General features: G+C 36.1%; 1 protein-coding gene across 23 annotated transcripts in view; it reads right to left on the reverse strand.

Moving 5' to 3' along the window:
* The window catches only part of C2CD5 (C2 calcium dependent domain containing 5), a 56280-nt gene that overhangs the window by 33615 nt on the left and 6408 nt on the right, over positions 1-16257 (reverse strand). For 7 of the 23 annotated variants that reach the window (XM_066184366.1, XM_066184362.1, XM_066184369.1 and 4 more), the window contains exons 4-9: positions 14809-14904; positions 14153-14308; positions 13014-13212; positions 10292-10443; positions 7250-7444; positions 4857-4942 (exon numbers count right to left, since the gene is read on the reverse strand). In XM_066184366.1, the coding sequence (XP_066040463.1) occupies positions 4857-4942; positions 7250-7444; positions 10292-10443; positions 13014-13212; positions 14153-14308; positions 14809-14904 (884 nt within the window). Of the gene's footprint in view, positions 1-3938; positions 3972-4856; positions 4943-7249; positions 7445-10291; positions 10444-11409; positions 11535-13013; positions 13213-14152; positions 14309-14808; positions 14905-16257 lie in introns of those variants that run through there. The other 16 variants (XM_066184365.1, XM_066184379.1, XM_066184377.1 and 13 more) reach the window with 4 other exon arrangements.

Below are 16257 nucleotides of genomic sequence, written 5' to 3' on the forward strand. Positions count from 1 at the left end.
AAGCATAGGGTGAAACAAACCGTAGTCTTGCAAGAATGAGGAATGTCTTATTACAGGAAAACATATCCAAAAAATATCAAAGGACTGCTCTGCTCATAAGCTCTAAATATAACAAGTAAATATACATATTTTAAAATAAAACACGGGTCTTGAAACACAATTGTAAGTTTTAAAACTAAGGTAATTCACTTCCAGTTCATAAGTAAAATGCAACTACTCCAGCTTTTAATTCATAAAAGAGGCAAAGTAAGTAGTAACAGCAATTTTTCAAGACACATATGATGAAATAAAAGTCATATTCAAAAAAGTGGAGCCCAAACTTGGATTTTGATTTCTCCAGAAACGTTCTGTGATATTTCTAATATATACATAACAGCACACTTATGGGGGAAAGGCAATAATTCATGTTCAGCAATTCTAAATGCAGAAAGCAAAAAAAAAAAAAAAAAAAAAGAAAAGAAAACTCATGCAATTGTGGTTTATATAATCATAACTGATTAAATGGAACAAACAAACACCATAATTTTATATGAGAGAAAGTACAGGATAGATTCCTTTCTCACATACTTGGAAACAGCACAATTCAACTGAGCTTCTACCTGAACAGCACACATGCTGCAGAGAGGATCAGGTTCTTCCAGCAATACATGGCATGAAAAGTCATCTTAAACTAAAGCCCAATGTAGGTTTAAAAATTAGACTTCAGGATTCTTACCACCCTTGTTATAGGAACTCTTTAAAAGGTCCTACAAACTTCGAGTTTTCTGGATTTTCATTTGGCTCAAACTTTCAAAATTAAGAGGCAAACTTTGAAATCAGCAACCATAGTCTCAAGAACCAGAAGAAAAACAATCCCAAAACCCAAAGCCTTTAGTTTTGCCTTACAATGCAAATTAAAGAGTAGGAAGATTTCACCCCAGGATTCTGCAAACCTGCTTTGACTGATGGGTCTTCAGGGGCAGCGATGGATTCTAGAGAAGGACACAGTAAAGATTCCCCCAGAAGGTTCTAACAGATTACAAAGTGCTTTGCAAGTTATAGAACAGTCAAAATACTTAAAATACTTGCTTTCCCAGGACTGTAGAAATTAATAAAGAAGTTTTCTGAATGCACCACCTATATGAAATTCCATTAAGCCTATACTACATTTACATTTTATATATACAGTCACATTTACACTGTGCTGAAGCAGTATGGAGCGAACAAAGCAATCACTACTCCATGCTCGTGGAAATTCACAAGTTTTTCCACTTTCTGTTCCTTTCCATGAGGCTGTGTACTGCAAGTAATTTTAACATGTTTGGACTTCCAGTTTGCCTGATTCCCTACACTAAAAACCAGGAGTAAAACCTCAAATAATAACATGGTTTTATCTCTATAAATATATCAATACTCCCAAACCTGTATTATGATACATGATAAAATAAGGTGTTCCATCAGTTAACTTGAGCCACAGATAAATCTGAGTAACAGACTCACTGAATCATTCTGACACAATTCTATTAACCATCTCTCATTCATTCTGACACAGATGGAACTCCATCACTTCATACGAAGACTTATCTCATTTAGAGTTTTTTTAAATTTTATTATTATATCACTCAAATATGAGTTCTGGCCTCCATTACATGTTGTAAACCGTAATGGTTCAAACTTATAAATCTAAAGTTATTTCAGGGAAAACCAGATGCAGTTCCTATATTATAAATCCCCTCTACTACTGCAATTTGCAAAGGACTCCTTTGCATCAAGGTTTTGCAACTACAAAGTATTTCAGTATATGACAAACCAGGATGATTTCCAAGCTGCAACTGAAGATGGTCAATCATTTCACCACCACCAATTCACAGTTCCACTTCACAGTCATTGAACTGCACAGACCATGAAAGAACTGTCACTTTTAATCCTCACAACTACACAGAGATTTTCTAGGTGGTGTTCGGAGGAAGTCTGAAAAGGTCACAATCAAATCCTCAAATAATACAGTGTTTAAAAACATGTGTACACAGACATGTATTGCCAGTGCTCTTCTTTTTTAAGTACGTTTCATTCAAAGACACACAAAACAATGAAGCAGGACGTGGAGCAAGGCTACGCACACACCCTTTGGTGTAAGTGCCAGCTGAAGCAGTTCTCTGATTCCCTTCCAGCCATTCCCATCATTGAACCACTCCCTCAGGTAATGCTCACAGAGCATTTGGGGCTAAACCAGAGCAGGGAACTGGTCCACATTAAGATATTGCTCATTTCCTGGTTAATTATTTTTATTCTAAGCACATTTACTGTGCCATCCCACAAGGTGGCCAAACAACCTTACAGTTTTTCTTGACCTGAACTGAGGGGATGGGTGGGTAAGAAGTCACTGGAAAGGGAAGATGCTCAAGTCAGGATTTCAGCCAAACAAATTTCCCAGAGAACTGCACTCTAACACAACAGATTTCCTGCAGTGCCCTTCAGAGATGGAGGCCAACAGATCCCCACTTTGAAAAGGCAGCAGAAAACATCTCTCAAGCACTTGCAGAATGTAAAAACAGGAAGAAAACAGAATTTGCCCAAGTGGAAGTGAGAGACATGGAATACCATCGAGAGCAGCTTTTGGCCATTTCTACAAAAACATAAGCTAATTTTTAAGGAATAAGATAATCTCAAATTTTACTACTGATGGCAATGCAGCATGTATTTTTCTAGTTAAAAATATACAGAAAGACAGCTGTGCTACAGTTAATCTTGCTATCTAGAGATGTCCAGGGAATTGCTAACAGTTACTAATGTACAATGTAACACAGACATGAGTTTTCCACAGCTGTATTTTCTACAGGTTTATTTTCAGGGAGGAAATTGAGGAATATTACCCGTCTCACAAACTCTGTTCAGTTTGCAGTAAGGGTTATTTAAGTAATATACCAAAACCACATTTGGATTAAAAAAAGATGCTGAGACATGCAGGTACCTTAGCGTTACCATATACCCAAATAATCTAAGACTCAAAAGGACCATTTGAGCAACCTGGTCTCGTGGAATATGTCCCTGCCCATGGCAGGATGGTTGGAATAAGAGGATCATTAAGGTCCCTTAAAATCAAAGTATTCTGGGATTTTATGATATATCTAATACATGTGAAACTCTATTATATATATACTGAATTTATTCCTGGTTTTCCCAAATACTTGCTATCTTAAGTAAGCCAGACAAGTAGAGTGCACTGTTTATGTGTGTAATATTAAAACAGACAAAATAACTGACAGATGTTATTCATTCTAGTTAACTCCACTTAAAGGTAACCAAACGAGGTAACACCATAGCAAAAACACATCTAATAGGAAATTTTCAGAAGACAGAATGAACATATTTTTTATCGATTAACTGTCCACATGCTTTGCTGCCACATCATAATCCTCATCAATAACAGATTAACATGTCTCCATCCGATTTTACAGTATTTTATTTTACTAGACAATAGACAGACCTTATCAAAATATTGTGAAAATAATTCAGGCTCTAAAAAAACATTAAGGGCTCTTATTTTACATTTTTATTGTCTTTAAAAAGCTTCCTAAGGAAATAAAAAGATCAGCCATGGAATGTCTGAAATGCTAGCAAAATCAAAGGTACACAGAAAAAAGGCTTGTTTTAAAGCATTCCTTCAGCCAAATTAAAAAATTGAAAGCAAAAAGCCGTGGATCTATATTCATACCTAAAATAAAATTTTAACTGAAATGCATCAACGTGCAAAAAAATACACTGATCTAAAAAAATGCTCTTAAAAACAACGAATTTAAAAAAATCTCTGCATAAACAAAATAACAAAGAAATCTGCAAAGCCTCACCAAAAAAAAAAAAAAGCAAGATATATATATATATATTATTTCATATAAGGCTTTTGAAATCCCCAATAGGAGAAAGGGCTAGAAAGAGTCACGCAGTGTTTTTTAACATACCCGCCTTCTACAGAACCTATGAGGCGATCCTCCCTTAGCCATGGATAACACAAGAAATGAGAAGAGAATCATCCACTTACTCCAAATAGCAGCTGGGCAGTTATATTTCACAGATGCAAGTGATTTTTTTTTTTCTCAGCTAGCACGTATGCTCTAATGTCACTAGTTTAGGTAGTCAGAAATTGCAATTCGATTTATTTCTGAGTAGGAATATACTCACATTTCTTCCTTCAAGGCACCTCATTATCAACATTTTGATCAAAGCAGTATATAATTTATTAAAAAAAAGTTGCAGTTACTCATTCCAAATGTAAACAATTAATTAAAAACACTATTTTCATCATACAGTCTATTCAGTATAATGACAGATGGCATTTTTAGTCCTACAGAGGAAAAGTTTAAATCTGTAAATGTTTTTTTACTGCTTAGCAAGTAGTTCAGGTTCAAGTTCCCAATTAAAGGCTACCTGCTACTCCATGAAATGGGATGCAAGGGATCAACCGAATTCCCAAACAACTGAAACTTTTCCCAACTCCAAATGGGATTTTCAATTTGTTTAAAGCTATGCCAGTGTCTCTGAATTTGGCTTCTGTAAAAACTTTATCATCATGTGTTTACTCGAGTATTAAATTTAACATGCATCAGTACCTTAAACAGACCACACAACATTAGTTTCTCCTGTTATTTCTTAATACCACTGGAATTACTCGAATGCTGTGCACAGTTAACTGCTCCACTTTTCCTAATGCTTTAGTAATATATTAATATTTAAATAATTTGTGTATAAAAGGGCTATTAAAGTCAACATTTGTAGTAAAATTACACATTTTCAAACAGAAAATAACAGCAAACATTTAACTTACTACAAGATAAGTTTTCACTTCAGTAGACCAGAAATGGAAGTATAAAATGCCTTACCCTTTGTTCCAGAGCTGACTGAGTCTGTTGTCTTAAAAGAGTTTTAAATGGCCCCCCTTCTTTTCCAGCACTCCCACTGCCCATTCCTGAAGAGTATCAGTACAAATGACATTTAAAGAAACATATATTATAATTTGTAATCAAAGGGTGATTTCAAAATAGATAAAAATGAGTCACTGAAAACAGTCAAATTATCCCCATAATGTTAATTTTTAAGAAAAAAAAAGCATCAAAATTTATTTTTGGTTTGAGGGTTCTTCTAGGCTTTCCTTTTTACATGACTAGCAGTGATTTTATAGTATTTGAACAAACCTCATTGATCTAAGATTTTTTCCTGTGCTCAACCTGAATTAAAATCAACTTTAAAATATAAAAAAATTAAAAGATGTGAGTTTAAAATTCTTTCCTGTGACATTTAACTTGTTTGTTTTGTTACGACTTTTTGCCTATGATTGAAATACAGACCTACTTTTCAAATTAAGTTTTCACATAACCAGATTATTTGCCCTTAGCAAAGAGTCACTCTGTCAAACTACTCTATAGTTGTCTATCTCTCACTAATGTTATTACAATATTGTTATTTAATAGAAGTAATAAAAATCTGTTTTTCAGAGAGTTTCAGGTAACTAAACCACTCTTCCTAACTACCAGCAGGAGACTCCACATAATTACAGCAGCAGTTACATAATGCATGATTTAGAACAAGAAATAAAAAGGCAATGAATATCCTTTGATTTGAAATATAAGCTCTGAAAAAAATTATAAATTACTGTACATGATGAAATACTCATCTGATTCATTCAAATAAAGCTAAGGGCTAGTACTGCTCAGCATTTAAAACTACACTTCTTTGATTACTATATTTGCACACACATAACCTGCAGAGTAGCTGTAAATGAACAAGAGAGAAACTCCAGTTCTGAGTTGTAGTATGATAATTCTCTTCTTTCAGATTTTTACCCCCTAACCACAGGAGATTTTGTGCAGAGAAGGTTTATCAGATTCACAAACATCTTTGCTGTTGAATTATTTGCTGTCAAGGACGTGTCCCCAGAACATAGTGTGTGGAGATGCAGGTTATGTGTCTGACAGTAAATCATGGGCTCTGTGGTTAAAAATCACTAAACACACACCAAGACTGTGTTTTTCCTAAAGCAAACACAATGCTAGTGAATCAGATTTTCTTGGTAATTTTTCATGCCTAAATGCACATTAGCATTGCTGTTCCTTGTATCTAAAGCCATCAGGGCTAACATGACAAAGCAAAAGTAAGCCCACAAGTAGTAGAGGAAAGCAGAGCATAAAGAACAAAAAGCTGTCAGGAGCAGGATGAAATAAACACCACAGTGCAAACAGTTAGAAATGAAGCCAAGATTTTCTTTTCCAGAATTTGTAACTAATTCAACACAGTAATTCCTAGCTACATTCCTTTTTCTTCTGATCAAGTATCTGATAAAGATGAACAAGACTGTAAATACACATCAAAGTGTACTTATTTGTTTTAACCAAAGACTGGGAGATCCAGAAATAATACCAGACTTAATAATGTATGTAAATTCATTGCTAAATTCATTCATTCATTTTTAAGAGTTACTAAGCTATCATTACCATGTAATTCGATATAAAACCACTACAATTTTCAACGAGTATTTTTAGCTGTTCTTGGATAAGGAAACAAAAATATTAGTATCTGTATAGTCCCATTAAACAAGATTAAATTGCTTTTACTATTTAGCATTGATTCTAAACATCACTGTCAGGGACTATACAATATTAAATACAGACAAACATAGCATAAATACTACACATGAAACAAACTCAAAAAATACAAACTAATCAAAAGAGTTTCTACCAAAAAAAAAAAGCGCGCAGTAATATCAACAATTTAATTGAAATCTACGAAAATAATCCATGTCAGTGAGATGAAAAAGTGGGCAGTAAAAATAAAAAGCATGGGCTTTGTTTAAAAGTTTAAATTAAAAAGCAGAGTTGGTAGCATCTGATAACCATTATTTCAGCAAATCATGAATGAATTCACGAGCAAGTGCAATGGGCATTTGCTCCATGCAAAATGCAGGAACAACAAAGTGAAGAGAATGTGCGGGATTACAAATAAAGTCAATTATTTCACTCCAATTACCAAAGGATATTTTTCAAGGGTAAAGAAGAAATTCTGTAGCATAAATGACATCGTTTAAAATTCTCTAAGAAGTTCTGAAGGTGTTTCAAGCTTCTGGGGCAGAGAAGGTGAGAGATGGAATGAATAGTCATGTAGCCAGCAGTTTTCAGAGGCTAACTGAGCAAACCCAGGGTTATAGAAGCATCTGTGTGTTAATAAAATAACAACATTCCCTTAAAAGTTTGTTTAAAAGGCCATAATAGATAGATCCTACCAGAAGCAGCCAGAAGTAGCTCTTCAGTGAAAGAAACACTTTTCCTCAGAACAACTGGGCTGACATGGCTAGAGTGTAGAGGTTTAATGCTAGACCCCGAGAGGAGGAGACAGGACTTTTTAAGATGTGGGGAATCACAAGAGAGTGTAGGGGAGCTGGGAAACAGGAAAATCCTAGGTCCCTGTGGGGAAGGTGCTGTGGAGGAAAGTAATAGAGACAAAGATGTAGATTCAGAAGATGAGTAAAGAAACAGACAAAAGAAATCAAAATGAAGCATTTGTTCTTTTCTCTAAATGAATCAACACTTACTGCAAATTATTTCTCGACATACAAAGAAATGGAATGACAATACAGCTCCACAACGTGCATGAGAAGCATGTTCTTAAAAATTATGACTTGATTAACTTTATTTTGAAATTAATGGTAATTTAACATTTTAAATGCCAAACAAAATTTGATAGCAAATAGTATGGAGTAAAACCCAAACAACAGAGTCTTTGCACACACTTAATCTGATTACTTTCATTATCTCGGTAGCAAAGGTTATTTTCCAAAGAAGTCATGGATTTGTTTTATGATTTTCTAGAGTAATAAATCTTGTAGAATTTTAAATTCCCACCAAGAAAAGGAGTTCCCACCTTCTCCATTTCCTCCAAACATATGCTATGGCACATCACAATGTATTATCTGATTAAAAGACATCAAGCTTTTTGTCAGCCTGATTCTGTTCATTTGTAGTGGCATAAAACACATCCCTGCTCCCAGAATTCTAACTTCAAACCCAAACTCAGCAAATGTATTTATAGACCAGAATGGATAACACAAGCACAATTGCATTTCACAGAAGACATCAAGGCAATGCTCTCTAGATTTGGAGCTATTGAAAATTAGATGCTTAAGCAGATCCAAGTTTCAACCTCCAGTGTTTTGTTTCTCATACTGGGAAATTGTGGTATCTGCACTGTTCCTCCAGCTTAATCTCCATCTCAGACATGTCAGCACACTAACTACCTGACTGAGAAATAAAGAAGAATATAATATACTGCAGAAACAGCAGAAAAAAACTACTTTTTCCACATCAGCCAATCTGAGTAATGGGCATCTCAAATTTGATAATGTTTAATGTGTCACATGAGAAATCTGCATTTCTTTCTTTGTTTAACTACTACGACCAGCAACTTACACACAGATATTTTAACTTGGTAACAGCCTTAGGAAATGAAAATAGAGGTCTAAACATACACAGTAATCGTTAAGAGCATCATACTGAATTTAGTATCTTACAGAAGTGTCTTCTGCATATCATCAAATTTTGGGTAAAACGAATGACTCATGAGATATTGTCCTGTTAATCTATTAAGATTCAAAATGGAGTTTGTCATAACAAGATACAGAATTTTTAAATGTAACTAGCAAATCCTATTTGGACAAGTTTCAGCAGCAGAGTTAAAAGCTGCCAAAAAGACAGTGCTAATAAGCCAAACTATGCCCATAGTTTGCTTTAATACTAGAAAGACAGCTAAAAAACATCTTTACATACTTGAAAAATCCCTACAAATAAGAGACACCAAATACATAATCTGTTTCAGTTCTGAAGGAACTGACTAAAGATAGCAGGGTTTATCCACCTACCTAATATTGCCAGGAAATATATAAGGCTGCTGCTTTAAAACCTTAACACATTGACATTGAGTTGCCACATGCCTAAATTCACATTTACATCTCTAAAGATGACCACCTACGTTACATTTAAATCCTTTATATGACATGATCTTTACCATGGAAAATCGGATCAAAAGAAACAAGATTTCAAACATTCAGTAAGCCAAACACATGAATTTGGGATGTTCCTAAATAATAAGCATCCAGTTAGATCTGTATGTCCTTTAAATGAGAGACCACCATAGGTTACCCACAGGACAAACATCCTTTAAGAAGGACAAAAAAGAAAGTGTGCTTTTTTTTTTTCTACTTGTTTGTTTTAAAAATGGGACAGAGAAGACAGGACTAAGAAAGACAGCCTCCTAATTGGGAATATTTTTAACACATCTAGGGAATAAACTGCATGAAATATTAAATACAACTCCATTTGAATGCAAGGTTCAATTTGTCTGCTAGAAAGAAATCTTGACAGGGGTGCTACCAAAGAAAGCTGAATCAACTACTTTAGTATGTTTAAAAATTGTCTAATTAGATGGAGCCAAGATTGTTCTGAGCTTCAAATACCATAATTTAAAACATAATTTAAAAACTAACCACACTTCAATAAACAATTCTACAAAATACCTTGCCCTACAGTAGCAAAATTCACAGCATTGGTCATATAATGAAAAACAAACATACAATAATTCTTTGAGTCGTGCTGACATTATTACTGACACAATTCTAACCACAGACTAAAAAATAAGGAGGGAGGAAAAAAAAAAGTTGAAAAAGTTATGATCAAGCAATGGAGAAAAAAAAATGCTTTTTGAAGATGGCTGGATTACTTCTAACGTAACTTAAGTTACTTTGAAAGTGTATACTGTGTATGTAAAGCTATTTCTATATACCTAGAGAATAAAAAGACAGTGCCTGTAACATTTCTAGTCTTGAATTTGCAAAAGGGAGTTCAAAATTAGATAAATGTATGCAGTAAACTTGGGGCACAACACAGCAGGCTTGAAGGCTACACAGTTTTAGTAACACCATCCTTAACATATTGTGGTGAGAAATACACTCCTATGATCTGTGATATGAAATGGAGGAAATAAGAAAAAGGCAATTACTTAGGACTCCCTTAATGCTCTGAGATGTTTTATTTTGACTTGAATAGAGTTGTGGTACAAAAGCAATTTTCATGTTATCCAGGACAGTGGAAACACAGGCAGGATTGAAATTTTGACCCTGCAGAAACCTTTTAGAGCTTGAGGTGTGCTGTGTGAGGTCTCCGATTTTCACATCATTTTGATAACTTCAATGCCAAATAGCAAAAAAAGGGGTTGAATGAAAATATAAAAAGAGAAACACAACTTAAACAAAAAGTGGGTGGAAGCGCCTTACCAGTTTTGGGTGTCAAACTCAAATCTGTGTCAGAAGAAGAGGACTGTCGACTGTAGGACTTGGAAGGTGAAAAGGAATAGGTTTGGTTTTTCAGAGGGGTGGAGGGTCCTGATGAATATGTATTGGGATTGGGATCTTCATTGAAAGGAATCCTGCCAGAAGAAGGTGGAAACATATTCAGTAATCCTGTGCCAAAGGACCTGGCTGACAGCAGCATGATCCAAACACCAGGATGGGATTGGGGCAGGGCCAGCAGCTATTCCTTAGGTGCGAGGCTGGGAATGAGGCCAGAGGCAAAGAAATGCTGTTTTACCCTCTCAGCATCCTACAGAGAGATGCTCATCATCTACAATGAAACAATTAAGCCAAATGAAAGGCATGAGATGTGACAAAAAATTATAGATATATGCAAAATAAAAAAATTGAGGAGTTCATGGCTTAAAAATCCGCTCAAATACACAATGCTTTGAGTTAGTTTAACAAAGAAAAAATGATTTCAAATTATAGTTGTGTTTATACATATTTAAACACTTATGTATATACACATACGCATTTTAAGGTAAAAAAAAAAAAAAAAAAAAAGATGTTTCCTTATCCTATAGCATCAGCAGCATGCCACAGCTAAAAACAGAGCAAAGAGGAGAATCCTTATGGGAACAACTCTATTGACAAACAGTTTACTTATGCACAGCTTGACTTACCTGCTCTCTAAAACCATCTCTTCCACAAATGGCACAGACCCTTCCTAGAACCATGTCAGAACCTACTGTATCTGAATTACATTTGAAGGTAATTACGAGCTCAAATCCATGTTTCCCACTTACATCACCTGATTTTTTTTTTTTTCACTTTATTTCACAGGGAGCAAGATCACGTTAAAGCGAAGAGCGTGGCTTTGTGGAAGAGACTCCGAGGCATCTCCAAGAAACTATTGTGCCTTTGTTTTGAGCTGCTGCACCCTGGGTGCTTCTTCCCTGACCACAGAAGGTGCGTCCACGAGGAAAAGGAGGGAAGCAAGACGGGTGGTACCTGCCTACACTGCCTGCCTGCCTGCCCTTGGGGACCACTGTGCCTGTGGGCTGCCTCTCCCCAGCTTTGGAGTGCGAGCAGTCTCGTACCAGTGTAGATGAGAGTGGGAACAGACACAGAGAAGTTCTGAGTAAGTCGTGAGCCAGTAGCAGTGTGAATTGGGCTGTTGTGAGTCGAGCGGCATCCATGGCTTGGCGGATGAACCAGCGGAGACCTGAGAGAGTTTGCGGCCAAGGCGGAAGAAAAGAAAACAATACATACAAAACAGGTTGCAGAGTTATGTTATCAATGGTTTCAGGGAAGTTTAGCTAGAGGAGATCTCTTACTCTAAGCAGACTCTAAGAATTTCAATTCCTAGCATGCAAGAGTCCAGATGAAATAAAAGGAGGGAAAGGAAGAGCTTAAGCACTTGCTTGTGACTGCATCATTGATTTTTGGCAACAGGCCATCGAGTTAGTAAAGCCAAGAATGAGAAGAATCGAATTAGTTGATTTTGCTGCCTTAGAGAAACATTCCCTTTTGTTTAACTGACACAACATCCATCACCGAGTTGAACGTGGATAATTTGGGAGGTGGAATTTCCACATTTTGCTGCAGAGTGAAAGCCACTGGTTTATTTATGGGTGCTTTTTAAGTTGATAATTACCAGGTCTACCCTTTTTGGTGTTAAACATCATGCTGTTGTTCTATGCTGCCCTGTATCCAGAAGCTCTTTTAAAGGCAACTTTTTAAAATCAAGACAAGTCAAACAAGCTATGCCATGAAATAGAAGCCAGTAATTTTAAAAAGTCAGTTCATATTTTGCAAAATTTTGCAGAGCAACTGATGCCTGCACAATGAAAATGCCTCATCTCTACTGCAGTGACACAACAGTTCAAGTTAATGAAAACGGCTACTTCAATTAATACATCTAGAAATACAGGATATGTAATACACTTCTTGGTGCACTTTTTCCTTCCTGGATTGTTCTACCAAACAGAAAATAACTAATTTATCCACGCAAAAAAAAAAAAAAATAAATAAAAGTAGCAACACTTGGAAGGAGACTGCAAGTATATTCCTATTCATTTGTATGCATATCAAAATACTGCAATCAAACTGTTTGGTGCTGCAGTACACATGACAAAAATCACAAAAATCTATTTCTCATTGTAAAAAGATTTCTCTGCAAGTTCACTGTCTACCTGTTTTGCCATAGTCCTACTTGTTTTGAAACAGTAAAAAGCAAAGCACACAATAAAAGAGAAGACCTCTTTGGGGTCATTGTCTAAACACCGACAGAACCATCAGAATTCAAAATTTATCCTCTCTTCTATGCTCATAAACATTTAAGCTTGAACCAAAGGTTTATTTGTCCTCACAAAAATGTTCATTGCACAAACACAGCATCAAAGCAGAACTAATTATAGTTGAACTGGTGGATCACAAGCCAAGGATTTGTAGTACTATTGCTACATAAATACAAAGAAAGTCATCTTAAGTAAGAATTACCACTCCAGCTTCTACTGAAATAACAAGTCATCCAACCTAAAACATTTTAGAATTGTGGAATATAAAACTGGACAAATAAAACTACAAAAGAAAAACAAATTCTGGGGAAAAAAACAAATCACACTGGTTATGAAAAACTGAATGAGTATGGAAAGAAGAGAGGTGAAACTTGTTTCCCTACAAGCTACTAATTCATACTTACTCCTTCATTTCTTTGGATGGGGAGTTACATGCAGGTAAAAATGCTGATGTGTTACTTAATTTATCCAGCGTGCAGGCTGTTCCTATGGCTCTCACTACGAGTCCAGACTCTCCCTCCAAATCAAAACACTGCAAATAACCAACAACAGCATTTCCTCTCATTTCAAGCACCTTCAAGCCAATCTTCCTTTGCAATTCACCTACGAAACAAAACATAAAGAGGTCACGGTTACAGTAAATTTCTATTCTCTTTTGTGGTCTTTGACCTCTGCTTTTGGAGTGCCAACCAAGTCAGCAGAACAGGTTGTTGACCCATTTACTGAAGATCTCAGAGACACCTTCCACTAGCCCAGGTTGCTCAGAGCCCCATCCAACAAGGTTTTGAACTCCTCTAGGGATGGGGCAGCCACAGCTTCTCTGTGCCAGGGCCTCACCACCCTCACAGGCAAGAATTTCTTCCCAATATCCAAGCCAAACCTACTCTCTGTCAGTTTTAAGCCATTCCCCTTTTCCTACCACTCCAGGCCTTGCAAATAGTCCCTCTCCATCTTTCTTGTAGCTCCTTTCAGGCACTGGAAGGCCACCAAGTTCACCCCAAAGCCTTTACTTCTCTAGGCTGAATAATCCCAATTCTCCAACTCTTTCCTCACAGGAGATGCTTGAGAAACAATGAACCAAAGTCCCTTCTGACTTCTGAAGTCTCTTCTGACTTCAAAGAGATGGGATGAGTAACATAAGTATTGATGCACACTGTCTCTGAAACAGTGAGGATTTGTACACATACTTCAAAATGTTCCAAGAGGGTAAAGTTCATTACTTTCATTGTTTGAGTCAAAATTCTAGTGATACTCCTCACATGGGTTAAAGACATCTTCAAGAAAGTTTCATAGGTTTCTCTGACCTTGCTAAAAAAAAATTAGGCAGCAGCCTGGCCTCACCAAGAAGTGAAAAAAAATAAAAATCAGTCACACTGTCCATCAGTTAGAAATACATAATCCTCAGAAAGAGAAGACACCGTGAACTGAAAAAAACCAAAATAATTAACAACAAAACTCAAATGCCATCTTAAGCAAGGCACTTATTTAAACCCTGAGCATTTTTAGAAGCAGCAATAACCATTCCAGTCCAGGTGTTTCATACCTGACATGAGTGAAATGAGTCTTTGGCGAGCCTCGTTGGACGCCCTGGGAGTACGGATCCTGTCTATCCACTGGTACTCCGGGTCCTCGTTTACTACAAGCTCCTCCACAAACCCATGAATAATTACTGCTCTGTAACACTTAGGAATAGATGTAGCTGTTAAAAAATACATACATAAAATATGTAAGAGGTAAGCCTATGAGCCAAGTATAGCAAGAAAAACATAAAACTGCACATAAAGATGATTTCCGAAAGTTTTCCAGGCAATTTTCTGCAAAAATGTGGACATACCCAGGAAGTTTTGCTCATGGAACCCTGATAACTGTCCATTGTACCCGTTACACCATGGACCATTATGAAACCTTTTCACTTTGTGCTTCTTTAAAAGGATATGGACTCAAAATAACACCACATGTGCATGCACAGGCGCTGAAATGCGACTTGTGGACATTAAAAAAAATCCCATCAGTTATTTACACTGTTTAGAAACATGAACAGTAAAAATGTGTTAAAAAAGAAAAGCAATTTGTGTCAAGGTTATCTCCACTAGGTTTATGCAATGAGCTGGTAAGAGAAGGGAGACCAACAGAAGAGGAAAGGAAAAGGAAAGATGGGAATGAGCTTTTTGTTCAAACAAACTCTTTTCCTCTACTTACTGCAAAAAAATTTGACTCCACAGGATGACTGCCTAAATCTGTTTAAATCATTGAAGAGATCGACTTTCACCACCACGTTGATCTCCCCACGTATACCTGTCAATAAAAAAAACCATGAAATACCAAAAGTTAGAACAGCACAACTGTCTCAATACAAAACTAGACCTATAATTTATTTCCTATTATTAGTAATTAATGCCAGAGGAGCAGGAAGCCATATCCTTGCCTCTCAGGTCTGCTGCAGAGACACAGGCTCAGAGCAAGTTTCTAGTTCTGCCAAGCCTTTGAGGCTGAAGCAATGAAAGCAACACTCCTGAAATGCCTTATTTGCACCAAACAGAACTTTATAAGAAAGATGAGATTAGGAAGAGAGAGAGAAGCCATCAGGCTCTTGATGCTGCAGTGGCCTGTGCTGCAGGGTGCTCTCTGCTCAATTTCCTCCCTGAAACGATTTCAAAATTGCAGTAAAGCTCCTCTCTGAAGTTCAACCCAAGGAGAAAGATTTATGGTTCTTTCTAGAACCACAAAGTGGCACAGGAAGTGTTTGCAAAATACTTTCACTGTGACAAGAAATATATTAAAAAATAAGGTATTGTAGACCTTTTAGACAAAGCTTAATTTTCAGCTATGATTAAACCATTCCTTTTTGGCTTCTCTATTTTCCTGTTCTGAGCTTTTTCTTCTTTTTCCCCACCCAGTAACAAAATCAATTCACATACTATAGGTTCTGACATATTGAGAACTAAACTTCTTGATGAGTCTGATCTCTAGTATCTTCAGAAGCCTTTATCACATCAGTATGTGACATTGAAACAGCAGCACTGGATTTGTTGTTTAACTCAGATATTACTGCAATAAAATCAGCCACACATCCCTTCCAAAATGCCAACAGAAAGAAGCTTTCAGTTATTATAACAGGAAATGCTTCAGAGTTATATATTTTCAGAAACGAGCATGTTGAGGTGAAAGAAAAAATTAGTACAAACTTATGAACATTTTATTTATTATTTTTTAAGGAAGCAACAATTAATGTTTGCCAAGACTCAAGATAACTGGAATCCAGTGCTGTGAGCATGAAAATCTAGGAATTCCCATTTTACTTGAATAGAAAAAAGCTGTGAAATACCATCATATCTAGAAAAATATAGAGAAATCTAACTCTCTCTAACCTACCAGCTGTACACATCCTGAAACAAGTGTTTGCATGATTTAGCTCCAGAAGAAAATGTGTGATAGGAAAATGTGCATAGGATAAAAAGGCAATTAAAAAAACTCCATGTAATATTTCTCAATATTTCTCTTTGCTATAACTTTAATGTGCAAAAATGCAACAAGTACTTTGCATCAGTTATGATGAGCATCCGGTAAATACCATTAATTATTTCCCAACAATGATTTATAATTAGCTTTTAACATTGTTAGGTCATTTAATTCACCCTGAATAATGAA

The sequence above is a fragment of the Chamaea fasciata genome, unplaced genomic scaffold (genome assembly GCF_029207755.1).
Source record: "Chamaea fasciata isolate MVZ Bird 193981 ecotype frontalis unplaced genomic scaffold, bChaFas1.0.hap1 SCAF_5, whole genome shotgun sequence".
Taxonomy (NCBI): domain Eukaryota; kingdom Metazoa; phylum Chordata; class Aves; order Passeriformes; family Sylviidae; genus Chamaea; species Chamaea fasciata.